At 26.2% G+C, this 15,458-nt stretch overlaps 1 protein-coding gene across 2 annotated transcripts; it reads right to left on the bottom strand.

Annotated features, from left to right (window-relative positions):
• Positions 1–569: 569 nt before the first annotated feature.
• LOC122506241 (ras GTPase-activating protein-binding protein 1) lies at positions 570–14,024 on the bottom strand. 2 transcript variants are annotated; one of them, XM_043618317.1, is made up of 9 exons: positions 13,826–14,024; positions 12,505–12,756; positions 12,223–12,406; positions 10,719–11,078; positions 10,215–10,616; positions 7,480–7,669; positions 7,025–7,302; positions 6,419–6,569; positions 570–4,772 (listed from the first exon to the last, which is right to left on the bottom strand). In XM_043618317.1, exons 2-9 carry the CDS (start codon positions 12,600–12,602, stop codon positions 4,633–4,635), a joined length of 1,803 nt encoding a protein of 600 aa, XP_043474252.1. In that variant the 5' UTR covers positions 12,603–12,756; positions 13,826–14,024; the 3' UTR covers positions 570–4,632. The 2 variants fall into 2 exon arrangements, with proteins under 2 accessions (XP_043474252.1, XP_043474253.1); XM_043618318.1 differs by having other exon boundaries at positions 7,025–7,290; positions 13,826–14,023.
• Positions 14,025–15,458: the final 1,434 nt, after the last annotated feature.

Raw genomic sequence — 15,458 nt, 5'->3', positions numbered from 1 at the left:
TTAATAAATTTTTTAATTCCGTAAATTCATGCAGAAGAATTTTTTTTAGCTTCAATTACAATTAATAAATGATTAAAAATATTGTTTACAAATAATAATTTAAATTTTACAAAAGAAAAAGCACTTATCAAAGAAAGTATTGCAAATTATCAGAAAAAATAATTTTTGGAAATTCCAATAGAGAAATTAATAGAAAATTATTAAATAAATTACATAATTGTCACTCACCTATTTGTGAAATTTTTTACATGCTCCTTAATTATACAAAATTAAATTCTTTAAAAAAAATTAATTATTACAAATTTTTACAAAATACGAGTAAAAAATAACAAGTTATAAATTTTAAATCACTTTTTAAATTATATCGAAAATTTACAAATATAAACCAAAACAACAGTTTCCGCTTTTTTTCTATACAAAAACAGGAAAAAAACACATATTATAAAAATTGTGAAAAGAAAATTCGTAATAAATTAATGATTAGAAGTTAAAAAAGGGATTTAAAAACAAAAACTTGGCACATCAGAAAAATGGGGGACCCGGTTGTCTTGTAAAATGAGAGAATTTAATTACGGGTTGTAATAAGGTAGATATATTATACTAAATGCAAAAAGTTACAATACATTTGACGTATGTCGGTTTCTTTCATGTTTTTTTTTTCTTCTTTTTTTACTTTAACATTATATTTTTTTTTTATCGCAGTAACGTTGTCCACGGTTGTACACAAAAATTAAAAATGTATGCTACAAAAATTCACAACTTAATTATCGTCATTCTCTAATTTAATAATTGTTCTAATAATAATCATTATCCATTATTTGTGTTTCTTTTTCCTGTTGCTTTCGTTCATATAGTTAATATTATAATTATTATTTTTAAGAGATATTACTTAATAGTCACTTAAAAAAGAAAACATTCACACTAAAAATTTACTGAGTTTTTTTTTTTATCTTTTCTTGTAGTCGACGATTTCGCATCGCAGGATTATAATTTTTCTCTTTATTTTCATCAAAACCCCCCTTAAATTTATTTTAATTGAAAAACTTTTGCACCTCTCTTCCGACTAGTAAAAGATAAGCGTTTTCCATAATTCCATTCTTCCCATTTTTCCCCAATCCTCCATTCATTAATCCAACTAAAGTTCTAGAAAAGATTTTTTTTTCTCCTAAAAGTTAGAAAAAAAATGAAATTAAATTGTAAATGCAAATCTATTCACAGAATTTCTTTGCATTAGATTTTTGTGCACTTATTTTTCTTTTTAATAAACCGATATTTTTTAAATTCATTGAATAAAACAAAATAGTTTTACTAAAATTTAATACAAATAATAAAAACAAAATAAGAATAATATTAAAAATAATAATATTAATAATAATAATAATAATAATATTAATAATAATAATAGTAAAACAAATTCTACAAAAACGTCATTTCTTTTATCCAATCATTGAGATCGATTTGAAAAAATGTACACACAAATCTATTGTTCTTCGAGAATTTAAATATTCATCAATGAACGATATATACGCGAGTTTTCTAAAAATAAACAAAAACAATTTACAAAAAAAAAAAAAAATTAAAAATTAAAAAAATTAAACTTAACAGCTGACAATAAAGTAAGCCTTAGACCTATGATACTTGCGCTCTCATTCTCTCACTCTCGCTCTCTATTTGTAACAAAAATCAATTAATTAAGCGTACATAGATCTGGCAACTATTCGTATATATTTATATATAATATAAAGTATCAAGAGAAGCGTTTTTTTTTTAACAAGAATTGTCAGAAAGATGTGCACAAAAAAAAAATACTCCATACGATGCGAAAACGTTCATTAAATATATTTATATATAACTACTTCCAAGTTGTGACTTTATTTAAATTAAAAAAAAAATGAAGCATATTTTCATAAAAATGAGCATTTTTTTAAAAATTTCTTTCTCTAACATAAAAAAAAGAAAAAAAGGGTTTTTAAAATACATTCTAGAAAAAAAAGTCACAACCTGGTTGTAGTGACACAACATATTCCATTATTACAAACTATAATATAGAAGTTTAGTACAGACTATTAGTCTCCAGGGTCAGTAAGAAAAAGAAACGCCTCTCGATAGTCCAAACTTATTTAGACTTGAAATCACAGCGTGATGCTCTTTAGTCGCTGTTTTTTTTTTTTTCTCTCTCTCTCTTTTCAAACAAGCGAAACTCACTTTGGCTTCTCTTAGAAACCAATTTCAATTTCCGTCAAAGCGTTTGTGTACTTTCTGTTCTTTTTTCCTTTTTTTATTTTCTAATTTTAAAAAATTTACTTTAAGCACCTATATTTGTTTATAGAAAAATTACAGAGACGAAAAGTCAGACTTTTTGACTCCCCTGCTTTTCAAAAAAAAAAAAAAAAATGATCCACCGAGAGACGAACATTTTATAGTTAAAGCTTACATTAAATTAGTCTAATTTCTTAAAAGACAGTTCACCCGATATTGTCGATACTGTCAAAAAAAAATAATTCTATAAAAGTTCCTAAGAATTTGTACTCAAATTTGAATAATTTAATTTCATATTTAAAAATTATTAACACTATAATTGATAAACTTTTAACTTTTAATACTTTCTACAAATTAAAATTACTAAATAATTAATTTTTTTTAAGATTGTCATCACAATTTTCAATTTATTAAAAATACTCATAATACTCATAATAGTCCAAATTAATCAAAAAATTTAAATATTACCTACGAAATATTTAATAATTCAATTAATTTAAAAATAACAAAATTATTTAAACTTATAAAATAGTTTCGAAAACATGAAAAAATGTTTAGAATTTCATATTAAAAAAAAACAAATTAAAAGTATATTTTTTTTGTATAAATTTATTTGCACTGAGAAAAGAACTGACGCAACAATGAAAAAGAAATAAATAAAAAGAACTTTTTTTTTTGTTGAAATTTTTCCCAATATCAACATTGGACAAAATTATTTATTTTCAGAGATGAACTGCCTTAAAAATTAGACTATTTATTTACTTTTAAAATATGTCATTTCAATGGTTTAAACGAACAGTGATTTTATTGGTCGAAATTTTCTTCATTTAAAAAATACATCGAATCGCTAAATAACGAAATTATTATTAAGTTTATTAAAAAAAAAAAAAATGACTAGAAAATTTGCCACTAAAATTGCAAAAAAACAAACATTAAAATGTTCAGTTAGAAATAATTAACTATTGTCAGTTTCGTGTATCGCTTAATCAAAAAAAATGATACACACAATTTACTTTGTATATAAACTTTGAAATTCGTTATTCTTTAAAAAAATGTCAATTATCGCGATTAAAAAAAAAATCCCATCTCGACCAATAATTCACCACAAAAAATTATCTTATACGAGAAAAACAAGAACAACATATTTTCTTTTAATGAATAAAAAGTACGTTTATAAATTATTCGTCGATGGAAAAAAATGTTGTACATGTAAATCGTGTTTGAATTTTTAATTCAAGCAAGTCCATTAGAAATTAATAAGTCTATTTCTATCTAGTCTAAAACAAAAACAGGATCGGTATCAATAAATTTTTCTTTTAAGATATTGAGCGGCGTGAAATTTATGAATACCGTAGCCGTTTGTGTATATGTGTGTGTGTTTTTTCTTTTTTTTTGTGAAAATTATTCAATGAAAATTTTTCACGGGCGTCGATAGTACGAAATTACGATATTAAATATTAGTTAACAAATAAATCGACGCCGAATTTGCCAATGGTTTCTAAGTAGGCACAGATAAAACAGACTTTAAAAAAAACATTTGTTTTTTTTCGATGTTTCAATCGACAAGGCCAAAAATACAAAAGAAAGTTTTCTTTTTTTTCAAACTATATTGAACGTAAATTTCGAAGAAAAAAAGAGACGTAGATTTAAAAAGTCCAAATCAGAAAAAAAGCAAGACAAATAATGATATATATATATATAAAAAAGAAATGAATTTATTACTGCTAGAGTCCAGCTGCAGTTGTAGGATTGAGGTACATTCTGAAGATCGAAAACCTGTCGATCGACAGTTTGTGAAAAAAATGTGAAATATGAAAAGTATGGATTGAGTTGTCTTTTTCTCTGCGACCAATTTATCAGTCGTTTCACTCCGTCTCTTTTTCTCCTGAAGAGCTCAATTAATCAATCACTATAAGATTGAATAAATTGTTTTCTAGTTTAGTGAAACAGTCCAAAAAGAAAAGAAAATGGATCAGCTGACTTTTAAAGACAGCAAAGTTTGCTGGAGTTTTTTTTTCTTTTTTCTTTTGATAATAAAAATTAAAAAGAGAACGGTATTTGTACCGTGGTCTGTTATTGCCGCGATCCGTTTACGAAATGCGAGACGAAACGGACGAAAAAATTCATTCTCTCTTGTTTTTTACTTTTGTTATTTCGAAAAATTGACAAAAAGGAGAAATCTCCATAAAATTGTGGCACTCGATTTACGTAGAAGAAATTGTTTTGTGTATGAGAGAATTGTTTCGTCTCGCAAATCGCAATAAGATTATTTAGTTTCTTTTTCTCTAAGTATATTGACAGAATGTTGTTTTGGTGATTAGGTACCGCTGATATTTTTTTTTTCCAAGAAGTCGAAGCATGTCATCAGGATGTTTAGCGTCGGTTTGCGTAATTTGAATTGTTTGGATTTCCCGGCTGTCTCATGCCACCGCCAGTTCGACCTCCATCACCACCACGAGAATAACTTCCACGTGGTCCGCCCCGTGATCCACCTCTCATTCCGCCTAAACCTCCTGGAAAAAATCCATTTGCTGTCACAATAAAAGCCAAACAAATATACATAGATACAAATAAAATTAAATTTATGAATTGAAAAAAATGATGAGTTCCGAAGAAAGGAACCTTAAAAGCAAAAAATTTTATTGTTGTCAGTGAAATCAGTTTTTTTTTTTTTAAGAGTAAATTTTATAATAGAAGTAAATTTTAATAAAAATTAGTAAAATTTATTTCAAAATAAATAAATTTTAATAAAAAAAAGTAAAATTTACTTAGGACTTCGTAAAAATTCCTCTAAAGTAGTAAAAAATTTACTATTAAAAATTATTATTTTCAGAATAACTTTTACTGTTTCCAAAGGAAATTTATTTAGAAAAATTAGAAAAATTTACTTTACAAATAGTAAAATTTACTTTGAAATTAAAAAATTTTAATAACAAATCATTTTACAGTGAAATAACAATTTAAAAAAATTTTATTTTATTTTATTTTTTTTTAATTTTAATTTACTTTGGTCTTGGTAAAGTTTCCTCCAGTTAGTAAAAAATTTTTAATTAAAAATTTTTATTTCCACAATAACTCTTGCTATTTCGGAAGAAAATTTCTTTAGAAAAATTTGAAAAATCTACTTCAGAAGTAGTAAAATTTACTGTGAAAATAAGAATTTTTATTGACAAGTTCATATACGTTTGAAAAAATGTTTAAACATTTTGATTTAAAAATTAATTACGAAAATAATAAATTTTGCTATCGACAATTTTAATTTCCAGAGTAAATTTTTTTTAATGTCCAAAGTAAATTTCAGTAAAAATTAATAAAATTTATTTCAAACTTGGTAAAATTTCCTCTAAAAATAATAAAACATTTACTATTCAAAATTGTTATTTGTAGAATAATGTTTAATATTTCCAAAGAAAATTTATTTTTAAAAATTAGAAAAATTTACTTTAGAAGCAGTAAATTTTACTTTGGAATTAAAAATTTGTATAAATATTGCACTACTTTGGATTTACTATTAAAAATCGTTATTTCTAGAGTAAATTTTATAATAGAAGAACTTTTGCTATTTCCGAAGGAATTTTTTTTTTAAATTAGAAAAATCTACTTGAGAAGTAGCAAAATTTACTTTAAAAATAATAATTTCTAATAGCTAAATGTAATATATTCAAGGAAAATTTAAAAAAAATTTTATACAAAAATTAACATTGAAAATAGTAAATTTTAACAGAAATTATTAAAATATTATACTTTAGGGGATTTTATTAATTTAAGAAGATAAAAATGGAAAAAAAGGAGATTAGGTGACAAATGGAACTGTGATTCATATTCTTTTTTCCTATTTTTCGAAAGCTATTTTTTAAAACAAAACCAAAAAATTAGTTTTTAACTTATGATTTACTTCTAAGATACCTTTCATCGTTATAATAAATAATAAATAAATTGATAAAAAAATCAAAGCAATTCTTTTTTTTTTTTTTTAATAAAAAATTATGTCGACAGGGATTTAGTTTTGATAATTGCTAGATAACGCAAATCAAAGTGGAGACTGTCTTTGTTATACCTCAACCGTGAAACGCTAATTCAGAGAAAGATGAAAAAAAGCGTTGTGTCGGTGAGGTAAATTCTCGATATTTTCTTTTTATAATATATAAATTATTATTACCAGGTCCACGTTGTTGTTGTCCACCCATTGAACGCATATTATCCACTGGATTAGACCTTCCACTGCCTTCCATCGACATCCTGCTAGTCTTGATTTTCTTCTCTTCGACATTTAATTTAATCTGTCCATTCTCATCGGGGAAGAAGATCGGCTAAAATAATCAATTTACAAATAAATATAATTTTTTTCAATTTTATAAATCGAAAAATAATCATAGAATTTGAAAAATTGAAGTTAAATTATAGAAATATTCCAAATTTTCTACAATAAAAAAATTTTCTATTATAAGAGCAACTTATTTAATTATTAAAGTAAATATAAATTGAATTTAGTCTTTCGGTATTATTCCGTATTTATAATAATAAAATGCGAGTTTAGATATTTAATTTACATTTTGAAAATGAAATGTTGACAGGGATTTAGTTTTGGCCGTTGCTAAATAACGCAACCCAAAGTGGAGACTGTCACATTTGATCTTCCTCGACCTAGAATTGTGCTTTCCTTGTTTATAAAATGAAAGTACGATGTGTCGGTGAGGATTTAATTTTAAAAATAGATAACAAGAGTTTCAATGAAATAGAAGGGAAATAAAGGAATAAAACTTACAAGATCGTTCAATACTTTAGCGACAACGGTTGAATCTTCAAAGGTAATGAAACCATAATTGGGCACGCGTACAGCGCTATTTGCACCCTGTGGTCCTTTACTCCTGTCGTTTGCCTTGCTGTGAACACGTAATTCAGCGACTTTGCCATAGCGTTCAAACAATTGACGAAGATCAAATTCAGTCGCATGATGGGGCACATTGCCCAGGAAGAGTTGATGAGCGTCCGTAAATTGATTTGGTCTGCCACCGCTACGACGATCTCCGTCTGAAAATTTACCTTTTTTTTATTTTTGTTAAAAACACGTTTTCAGTTCTAAAATCGCTGACTATTAAAATAATATTAAATGTTCAGCTTAAAATCACTTAATTATAATAAAATATTCAAATTTTTAGTTTAAATTTACAAATTACCAAAAGATGGGATTAAAAATTAAATATTGATTAAAAATAATACCTCGTTGCATAGGACCACTGCGTGGTGGTCGTTGTTGTTGTGGTTGATGTAACGATTGTTGTTGGTTAGCATTCACTCGATGAGGTTGTTGTTGACTGCTAGACACATTTGTATTCGAAGTCAAAGAGGGACCAGAATTTGATGGATGAAGTGGTGATTTTTCTTCCACTTTTATACTCGACATGGGTGGCTAAATTTAAAGAATTTTCTCATTTAAAATCTGATTATAGCCTTTTGCAATTATAATTACAGCAATAATAGAGATCACAGTGATTTTGTCACTAGCTAAAAAGGGGGATTTTTATTTTTAAAAAGTGGCTTTTTCAAATCCGACTTTTTTGATCAATTTTTGTTCATAATTATTGGCTTTTTAAAATTTTTTTCTCCTTTACTTTTATCCATTTTTGAAACCTTCTCCGTAGTCTAGTCCATAAAATTCTATGTTACTATCTCCGAAGTAAATTTCAGTAAAAATTAGAAAAAAGTAAATTCGGACTTCGTAAAAATTCCTCCAAAAGTAGTAGAAAATTTACTACTACATAAAAATTATTATTTTCACAATAACTTTTACTATTCCTGAAGAAAATTTCTTTATAAAAATTAGAAATATTTACTTCAGAAGTAGTAAAATTTACTCAGAAAATAATAATTTTTATTGACAAATTGTAGAAGATTTGAAAAAATTTAAAACATTTCTATACCAAAATTAATTGTAGAAATAGTAAAATTTGCTATTGAAATTTTTAATTTCCAGCGTAAATTTTTTTATTGTCCGAAGTAAATTTCAGTAAAAATTAATAAAATTTATTAGACTTCGGAAACTTCACTCTAAAAATAGTAAAACATTTACTATACAAAATTGTTATTTCTAGAATAATTTTTAATATTTCCAAAGAAAATTTATTTTCAAAAATTAAAAAAATTTACTTTAGAAGTAGTAAAATTAACACTGGAATAATGATTTTTAATAAACAAATTGTATTACGTTAGAAGAATTCGAACAATTTTAATACAAAATTTAACAGTGGATATTGTAAAATTTCTTGTAAAAAATCGTTATTTCTAAAGTAAATTCTAATAAAAATTAATAAAATTCACGTCGGACTTGATAGAATTTCCTCATAAATAGTAAAAAATTTACTATTTAAAATTCTTATTTCTGAAATAATTTTTACTATTTCGGAAGAAAATTTCTTTATAAAAATTAGAGAAATCTTTTTCAGAAGTAGTAAAATTTACTGTAAAAATAAGAATTTTTAATAACAAATTGTACTGCATTCCAAGAAAACTGAGAAAAAATTAATACAAAAATAAATTGTGCAAATAGTAAAATTTGCTATTGAAAATCTTTTTTTTTCAGAGTCAATTTTATAATAGAAATCAATTTTAATAAAAATTAGTAAAATATATCTCAAACTTGACATAATTTCTTCCAAAATAGTCAAAATTTAAAACAAAAATAAACTATGGATATTATAAAATTTGTTGTTAAAAATAGTTATTTCCATAGTAAATTGCATAATAGAAGTAAATTTTAATAAAAATGAGAAAAATATACTTCGAACTTTATAAAATTTCCTCTAAAATAAGTAAAAAATTTACTATTACAAATTCTTATTTCCAAAATAAGTTTTACTATTTCCGAAAAAATAGAAATTTTTTCTTTATAAAAATTAGAAAAATCTTCTTCAGAAATAGTAAAATTTACTCTGAAAATAATAATTTTCAATGATAAATTTTACTACATTTTGAAGAATATTTAAAAAAATTTCATAAAATATATTAATTGTGGAAATAGTCAAATTTACTATTAAACATTTTTTTAGAGTAAATTTTAATAAAATGTTTTTTAAATTTCTAAACTTCAAGAAAATAATATAAATATAGATTTTTAAGTTTAAAAACTCCAAGAAAATAATATAAATAGATTTTTAAGTTTAAAAACTCCAAGAAAATAATATAAACAGATTTTTAAATATAAAAACGTCCAAGAAAATACATATATAGAAAAATTTTTAAATTTCAAAAACTTAAATTCGTCTCAAGTTTGCAAAAGGGAGAAATTTTTTTTTGCAACATAGACGAAAAAAAATAATTCACCTCATTTTTATTTAAAAAAAAAATACAGAATAAACTTCAGAAATGTTAAATATTCTTTCTATAAATTCTGAAGTTTACCCTGTATTTTTCGGTACATTGTACAAAAATCCCTTTCGTAAATATCTTTATTCGCTAGTCTAGAACATTCCGCAAAACTCGTTGAATTATTTTTTTCCGTGTAATTTAAAAAATTTTCCAACTTACAAAAAATGGCATTTTTTGTAAGTTTTTCTCTAAAAAAAATTGAGAAAAGGGAAGAATATGAATATTTTTAGGTGTTTTAGGAGATTTTCTTAATTTAAGGGAATTAAAAAAGGGGAAAAAGAGAAAAAAGTGTATTGAATACGAGATCCCTTTGGTAATAAGTGACGCGCTCGGTTGAAAGCAACCTTTGCAAATTTAAAGTAAAAAAATAACAATAAAATTATTTAAAATATCAAGAAAATTATCAATCCTCCAAGTCAAATATTTGTCAAATTAGTTGACTTGGAGAATTGATAATTTTCTTGATATTTTATATTATCTTTTACCGAGTGATAAATTCTACAACTATTTAATAAAATTATTTGTTTATCTTTCTTGGAAGCGCGCCACATAATAAAAATTAGTTTTCTAAAGGTTAAAAAAACACTCACTGGCGACATGGAGATTTTTGGCGGTTGGGTATTTGTGAGAGTTGCCTGTGAACTTGGACAGGACTTGACCAAATTGGCATAAGTTTTCGGTCCACTGTTGCTGGTGTTGGCCGGTGATGCCAATGTACTGTCTTGACCAATTTCGGCAGTTGGTCTCAAACAAGCTGTCTCAGTTGGTTCGAGACTCTCAGCGGATTGGGAATGTTCGTCTTCAGTGACTTGTTGTGCTTCTGTTGTTGATGTTGTCTCTGTTTCCTGTGAGAATTGCTCCTGCACCACGGGCTCAACATATTGTGGTTGTTGCGCTTGAACCGGTTGCTGAGACAGAGGAAGAGATGCTTGTTGTTGACCAATCAAGGAACTGTCGTCAGTCACCGAACCATTCATCACTGGTGGCATCACCTGGAAAAATTTCATCATTCATAAAATTGAAAAATACATTTAAAAAAATATATTTTAGAAAATTTTTTTAAATACGTAGCAAAAAAAAGAAAGAAGTCTTACGTGTTGTGGTGGCGGTGGTGGATAATAAAGAGGTTGTCCAGTTGCAATTGGTGGTTGAGTGAGAATAACGGTATGTTGTTCAGAGCCGGAAATTGGTGCCGTAATTTGTTGAGGTTGACTTTGTTGTTCCTCCTCCTCCGGTTCAGAGCGAACACCCTCTTCGCCTTCACGTTCGGTAACTTCGATCAATGCACCCTCAACGACTTCTGACTCGCCTTCCTCCTCATCCGAATAACCAAAGTCTTGATATCGAAAAATGTCATTATGCACGTAGTACTTTTTCGGTGCTTGAGCTCCGAGAACGAATGTTTGAGTAAAACGACGCATCGGTTGGCCAGCGTTCGATAGCTCTCCGGAAACCTAAAAATAATTTCCGAGTTTTTTTATTTCTCTAAAAGGAACATTTTTCTCTATTTTTCTTAATTGCAGGGCTCGAAGCAGTGAAAGTATTTAAAAATACGGACTTTCAAATTCATTTCTTTACAATATTCAATTTTACGAAATTTCAATTATTCGTAAATTCTTTAATTAAATAAGTATTAGAAAATAGAAACTAAAAATAATATTAAAAAAACTCAATTAAACTTTTTCAAAAAAATTAATTACAAAATTCAATTATTTTTTTCAAATTCACGCTATATTGCTTTTAAATATTCAATTATTATCTAAAATTTTAACTGAAATTCATTTTTATGAAATGAAGATCAATTTTTATTAGAATATTCTACCAGAATTCAATTATTTAAATAGAAAAATAAATAATTTATTAAATAATTAAATGTTTCTTGGAATTCAATTCCTATTAAAAATTTTATCAACAAATTTTTAAATAATTAAATTCTTTGGACGAATTTTAATAAAATTTTTAAGAATTTTTTCGAGGAATTCGATTAAAATTCTATTGCAAATAATTGAATTCCTAAAAAGAATTTTATTATTTACGAAAATAATTGAATCCCGGTAAAAATTTTATTAATTATGAAAATAGTTGAATGATTGCGAAGAAATTTATAAAAAAAATTTGTTATTAATGAGATTCTTGTGAAATTTTTATTATTTTTTGAAAATAATTAAAAGTTTTTGTAGAATTTTATTAAATTTTTTTTTTTAATAATTAAATACTTTTGGTAAATTTTATGAAAACAGTAGATATTGAACAATATTTAATTTTTGCGAAGAATATTATAACTTTTGAAAATAATTCAAAATTTGCAATGGATTTTATTAAAATTTTTGAAAATAATTGAATTTTATTACTTTAGAAAATAATTGAATTCGCGAAGAATTTTATTACTTTTAAAAATAATTGAATTTCTGCAATCATTTGTAATTTCTCTAAAATTCTCCAAATTATATCGTACAATTTATGAACTTTTCATCCTTTTTGAATCAAATTACGGACTTTACGGACCTTTTTTTCAAAAAAAAACGGACTTTTACGGACTTGAAGCAAAGTTACGGACCTACTTCGAGCCCTGTAATTGTTCACAAGAAAGATTTTTACCTGAACAACTACACCACTGCCGAGAGTTGCCTGCGAATCAACCTGGGTAATCTTAGCGTGGCAATCTCGAAAGTTCAGTTGCTGGATTTTTTGATGAATTTGCTTCTGACCAATTGCTGGTTTCGTTTCCTTATTTGTTTGATCAAGACCTCCGTGAACGAATGATGATGTTGTGTTATAAAACCTAAATAATCAAATTTAAATTAAGTACAAACTTTTTAAATTTAAAATATATAAAAGAAAATACAAAAAGAAATATAAAAGAAAATTATTAATTTGTACCTGTGTAAATGATTCGGGGCTTTATTCAGTAAAGTGTAGTATTGTCGGACGAACTCACGACCGACACATTGCGGTGAAGGAGATGCCTCCATGACCATTTCCTTTTTTTACTGCTGATTTGCTTCTACTCTTCTCGAATTATTATTTTAAAAATGCGCTGTGTGTTGTCTTTCGACTTGTGTTTTTTAGTTTCTAAATTAACTTTTTGCAAAAATCACAAAATAGCAGTCTTAAAATTATTAAGGCAGATGTCTGAAAAATTGAAAAGAAAACAAAATTAATACTCAAAATAGAATCAATTACACAATGTATGAAATAATTTTAATAATCTAAACTTCGTCCATTGAATTCTATACTATTTTTTAAAGCATCGAAAATAAAGTTTCTTAGCAGTATTTAAACATTTCCAATTAAACTAAAATTTACGTTTTATTTATTTATGTCAATCACAGAAGTCAGAGAACAAAATAATGACTTTTTCTTATTATGAAAGTGAATGAGTCATTCAAGTCATAGAAATTTTCGAAAATTACCTAAGCGAATTCGAATCTAATAAAACTACAAAAAAGGTATTTTTTGAATATTGAAACTAACCAACATCAACAAATTCTTCATAAAACATTAAATAATAATAAAATAATATTAATAAACTAATAAGTAATTTCTAGAATAAAATCGAAGATCTCATTAAAACATTTGTCACTGAATTCCACCCAAAATTACACTATAAGAAAATATGCGATTCTTTTCTCCTTTTTTTTTTAAACTGATTCTAGAAAAATAATTTCCGAAAGCAAATGAGAATTCACAAAGGAGAGGCGCGTGTACGATTGGCGACGCACAATTACTTTTTCTCAAAAATCATCTAAATTCTACACCTGCTCATTGACAAAGAAAGATGAAAATGAATATTACAATGAAATGCATTGGGATTGAATGGAAAACATTAAATACCTTTGAGATGAAATAGAAAATTTTGAATAATTTAAAGCATCGAAGCGTTATCGAGGCCGAAGGTGAGGGGGGCTGCCCGGTTGTATGGATCAAGCATGGCGATTTTTCTGATTCGGACACGGTAAAGGTATAGAGATATTCATCCGGTATAGAAATTAAATCAAAAAAGGGATGAGAGAATACAGTAAACCGAGAGGTATTGATAAATTTTCGGTGAAAGGATCGCGATTCAAGGACATTGAGAGGAAGCATTGAATGACAATTTTATGAATTTGAGAGGATCATCGTCTTCTCCATTGCTTTCCCTCCTAGAAGTTCTAAGGAAAAGCATCGGCAAGCCGATCTCTTTACGTTCTAGAAAACTCACCTTTGGAACACTATCACGCCACAATGCTCACTTCAGTAATCGATAGTTGAGAATGTTGAGAAAAAGAAAGGAAAATTTTTGCGAGTAATAACAATTCACAATAAACGTTTAATTATAAAAACAGTTCGGTGTGCGAATCCTTGATGCACCCGTGGTGTCAGCACATGCACGGAACCTACGCCAAAAAGGAGCCGGTCATTGAGAACAGTGAACAGACAACTAAATTTTCGACACTAGTGCCATCTTGTTATCCAATTTTCACAATTTGAAAATTTATGCAGTTTCATGTAAATCACACTTGTTAAAATAGAAATTTTTATTTTAGAATATTTTCCCTACTTATGGTTAATTGCAACAATAATTAATTAAACAAATCTAATTATATTCTGTACAAAAATGTCCTTTTTAATACTTAACGTGCCTTACGTGCTTACGTAAATATCGTAACTATAGATTCAGTAATACCAACGTAACATTATCCCTAAAGTAAAAGTTTAAAAAAATTGATCTATTGCTAATTTTTATAGAAAATAATTGAATATCATAAATTTTTATTAATCTACTCGTCTCTTTATATTATATTTATTGTATTTAAACTTATAATAATATTTTTTAAAACGATTTACTAAAAGCAGAAAATTTGTAAACCTTCAGTTGGCTGCACTGTTATAACCAGTAATTTGTCCCGTTCGTCAACGGTTCGAACGTTCATGTCGCGAGCTCCCAGCATTTTAAACCAAAAAAGTATATTTATTACAAAATTTTTTATCAAAATCCCTTCAATTTCGACTCCGTGGCTAAAAATACTTAAAGTGCAATAATAATTTTACAAAATAAATCATGATTTCATGAAAAAATGTTCGATTAGTGAAAGTGTGTGCAAAACGGTTGGCGGGAACGTGATTTCCCAAAGTGGATTATTTTTGATTAATTTTTAACAATAATTAGAGAATTCCCTTCCGATTTTTCATTGTCATTCTTTAACGCGAGTTCCGGTATTTGATTCTCATCATCTTTTTATACTAATCTCAATTTTTTTTCCGTTATAATTGAGTAAAAAAAAGTTACATGTACAACGGGTTGCATCGTTTCGAAAATGCTACTTTTACACAAGAAAAGTATATTTTTTCGAAAATTTTAGTCAAATTTAACGTAATTTCAATGTGGGAATCGAAAATACCGAAAGTATGGTTAAAATTTTGAAAAAGGAATAAAAAAATATTCGGAAATTTGTAAAATATGGAAAATCTCTAAGGGGCACAAATTGGCGGGAAAATGTCCTCCCAAAGTAATACCTAGTAATTTTCATGAATAAAAAAAAATTAACTTGATTCGTATAATTTAACGCGAGTGATCAAATTGTTACTAATTTTTAAGTTAAAAAATGGTTTTTTATAAAATATCAAGTGGTTTATTTTGGAACAAAGTGAAAAGTGAAATTAAACTTAAGTTTGTGAAATTCTTATTGTGTATTGTGAATCTTGTGAAAATACCGAAATATTTTATGGATTACAAATTGAAGACAGGAGGAATTCATCCCAGCAAAAAAATTATAAGGTACAAGGTAAAATTATTTTAATTTAATGCGAATAATGTTTAATATCGAATCCTTATAAAGGATTTATTTAATAAG

Source organism: Leptopilina heterotoma, unplaced genomic scaffold, assembly GCF_015476425.1.
Source record: "Leptopilina heterotoma isolate Lh14 unplaced genomic scaffold, ASM1547642v1 Lhet_4, whole genome shotgun sequence".
NCBI lineage: Eukaryota > Metazoa > Arthropoda > Insecta > Hymenoptera > Figitidae > Leptopilina > Leptopilina heterotoma.
Note: the sequence above shows the minus strand (reverse complement) of the source record. Positions and strands in the feature narration are given on the sequence as shown.

Excerpts from the sequence above, each read along its gene's own strand:
- LOC122506241 (XM_043618317.1), bottom strand. The coding sequence starts at position 12,602 with ATGGTCATGGAGGCATCTCCTTCACCGCAATGTGTCGGTCGTGAGTTC. Across the intron at positions 11,079-12,222 it reads GCAGTGGTGTAGTTGTTCAG|GTTTCCGGAGAGCTATCGAA; the intron begins GTAAAAATCTTT and ends AATTATTTTTAG. Across the intron at positions 10,617-10,718 it reads CACCACCGCCACCACAACAC|GTGATGCCACCAGTGATGAA; the intron begins GTAAGACTTCTT and ends AAATTTTTCCAG.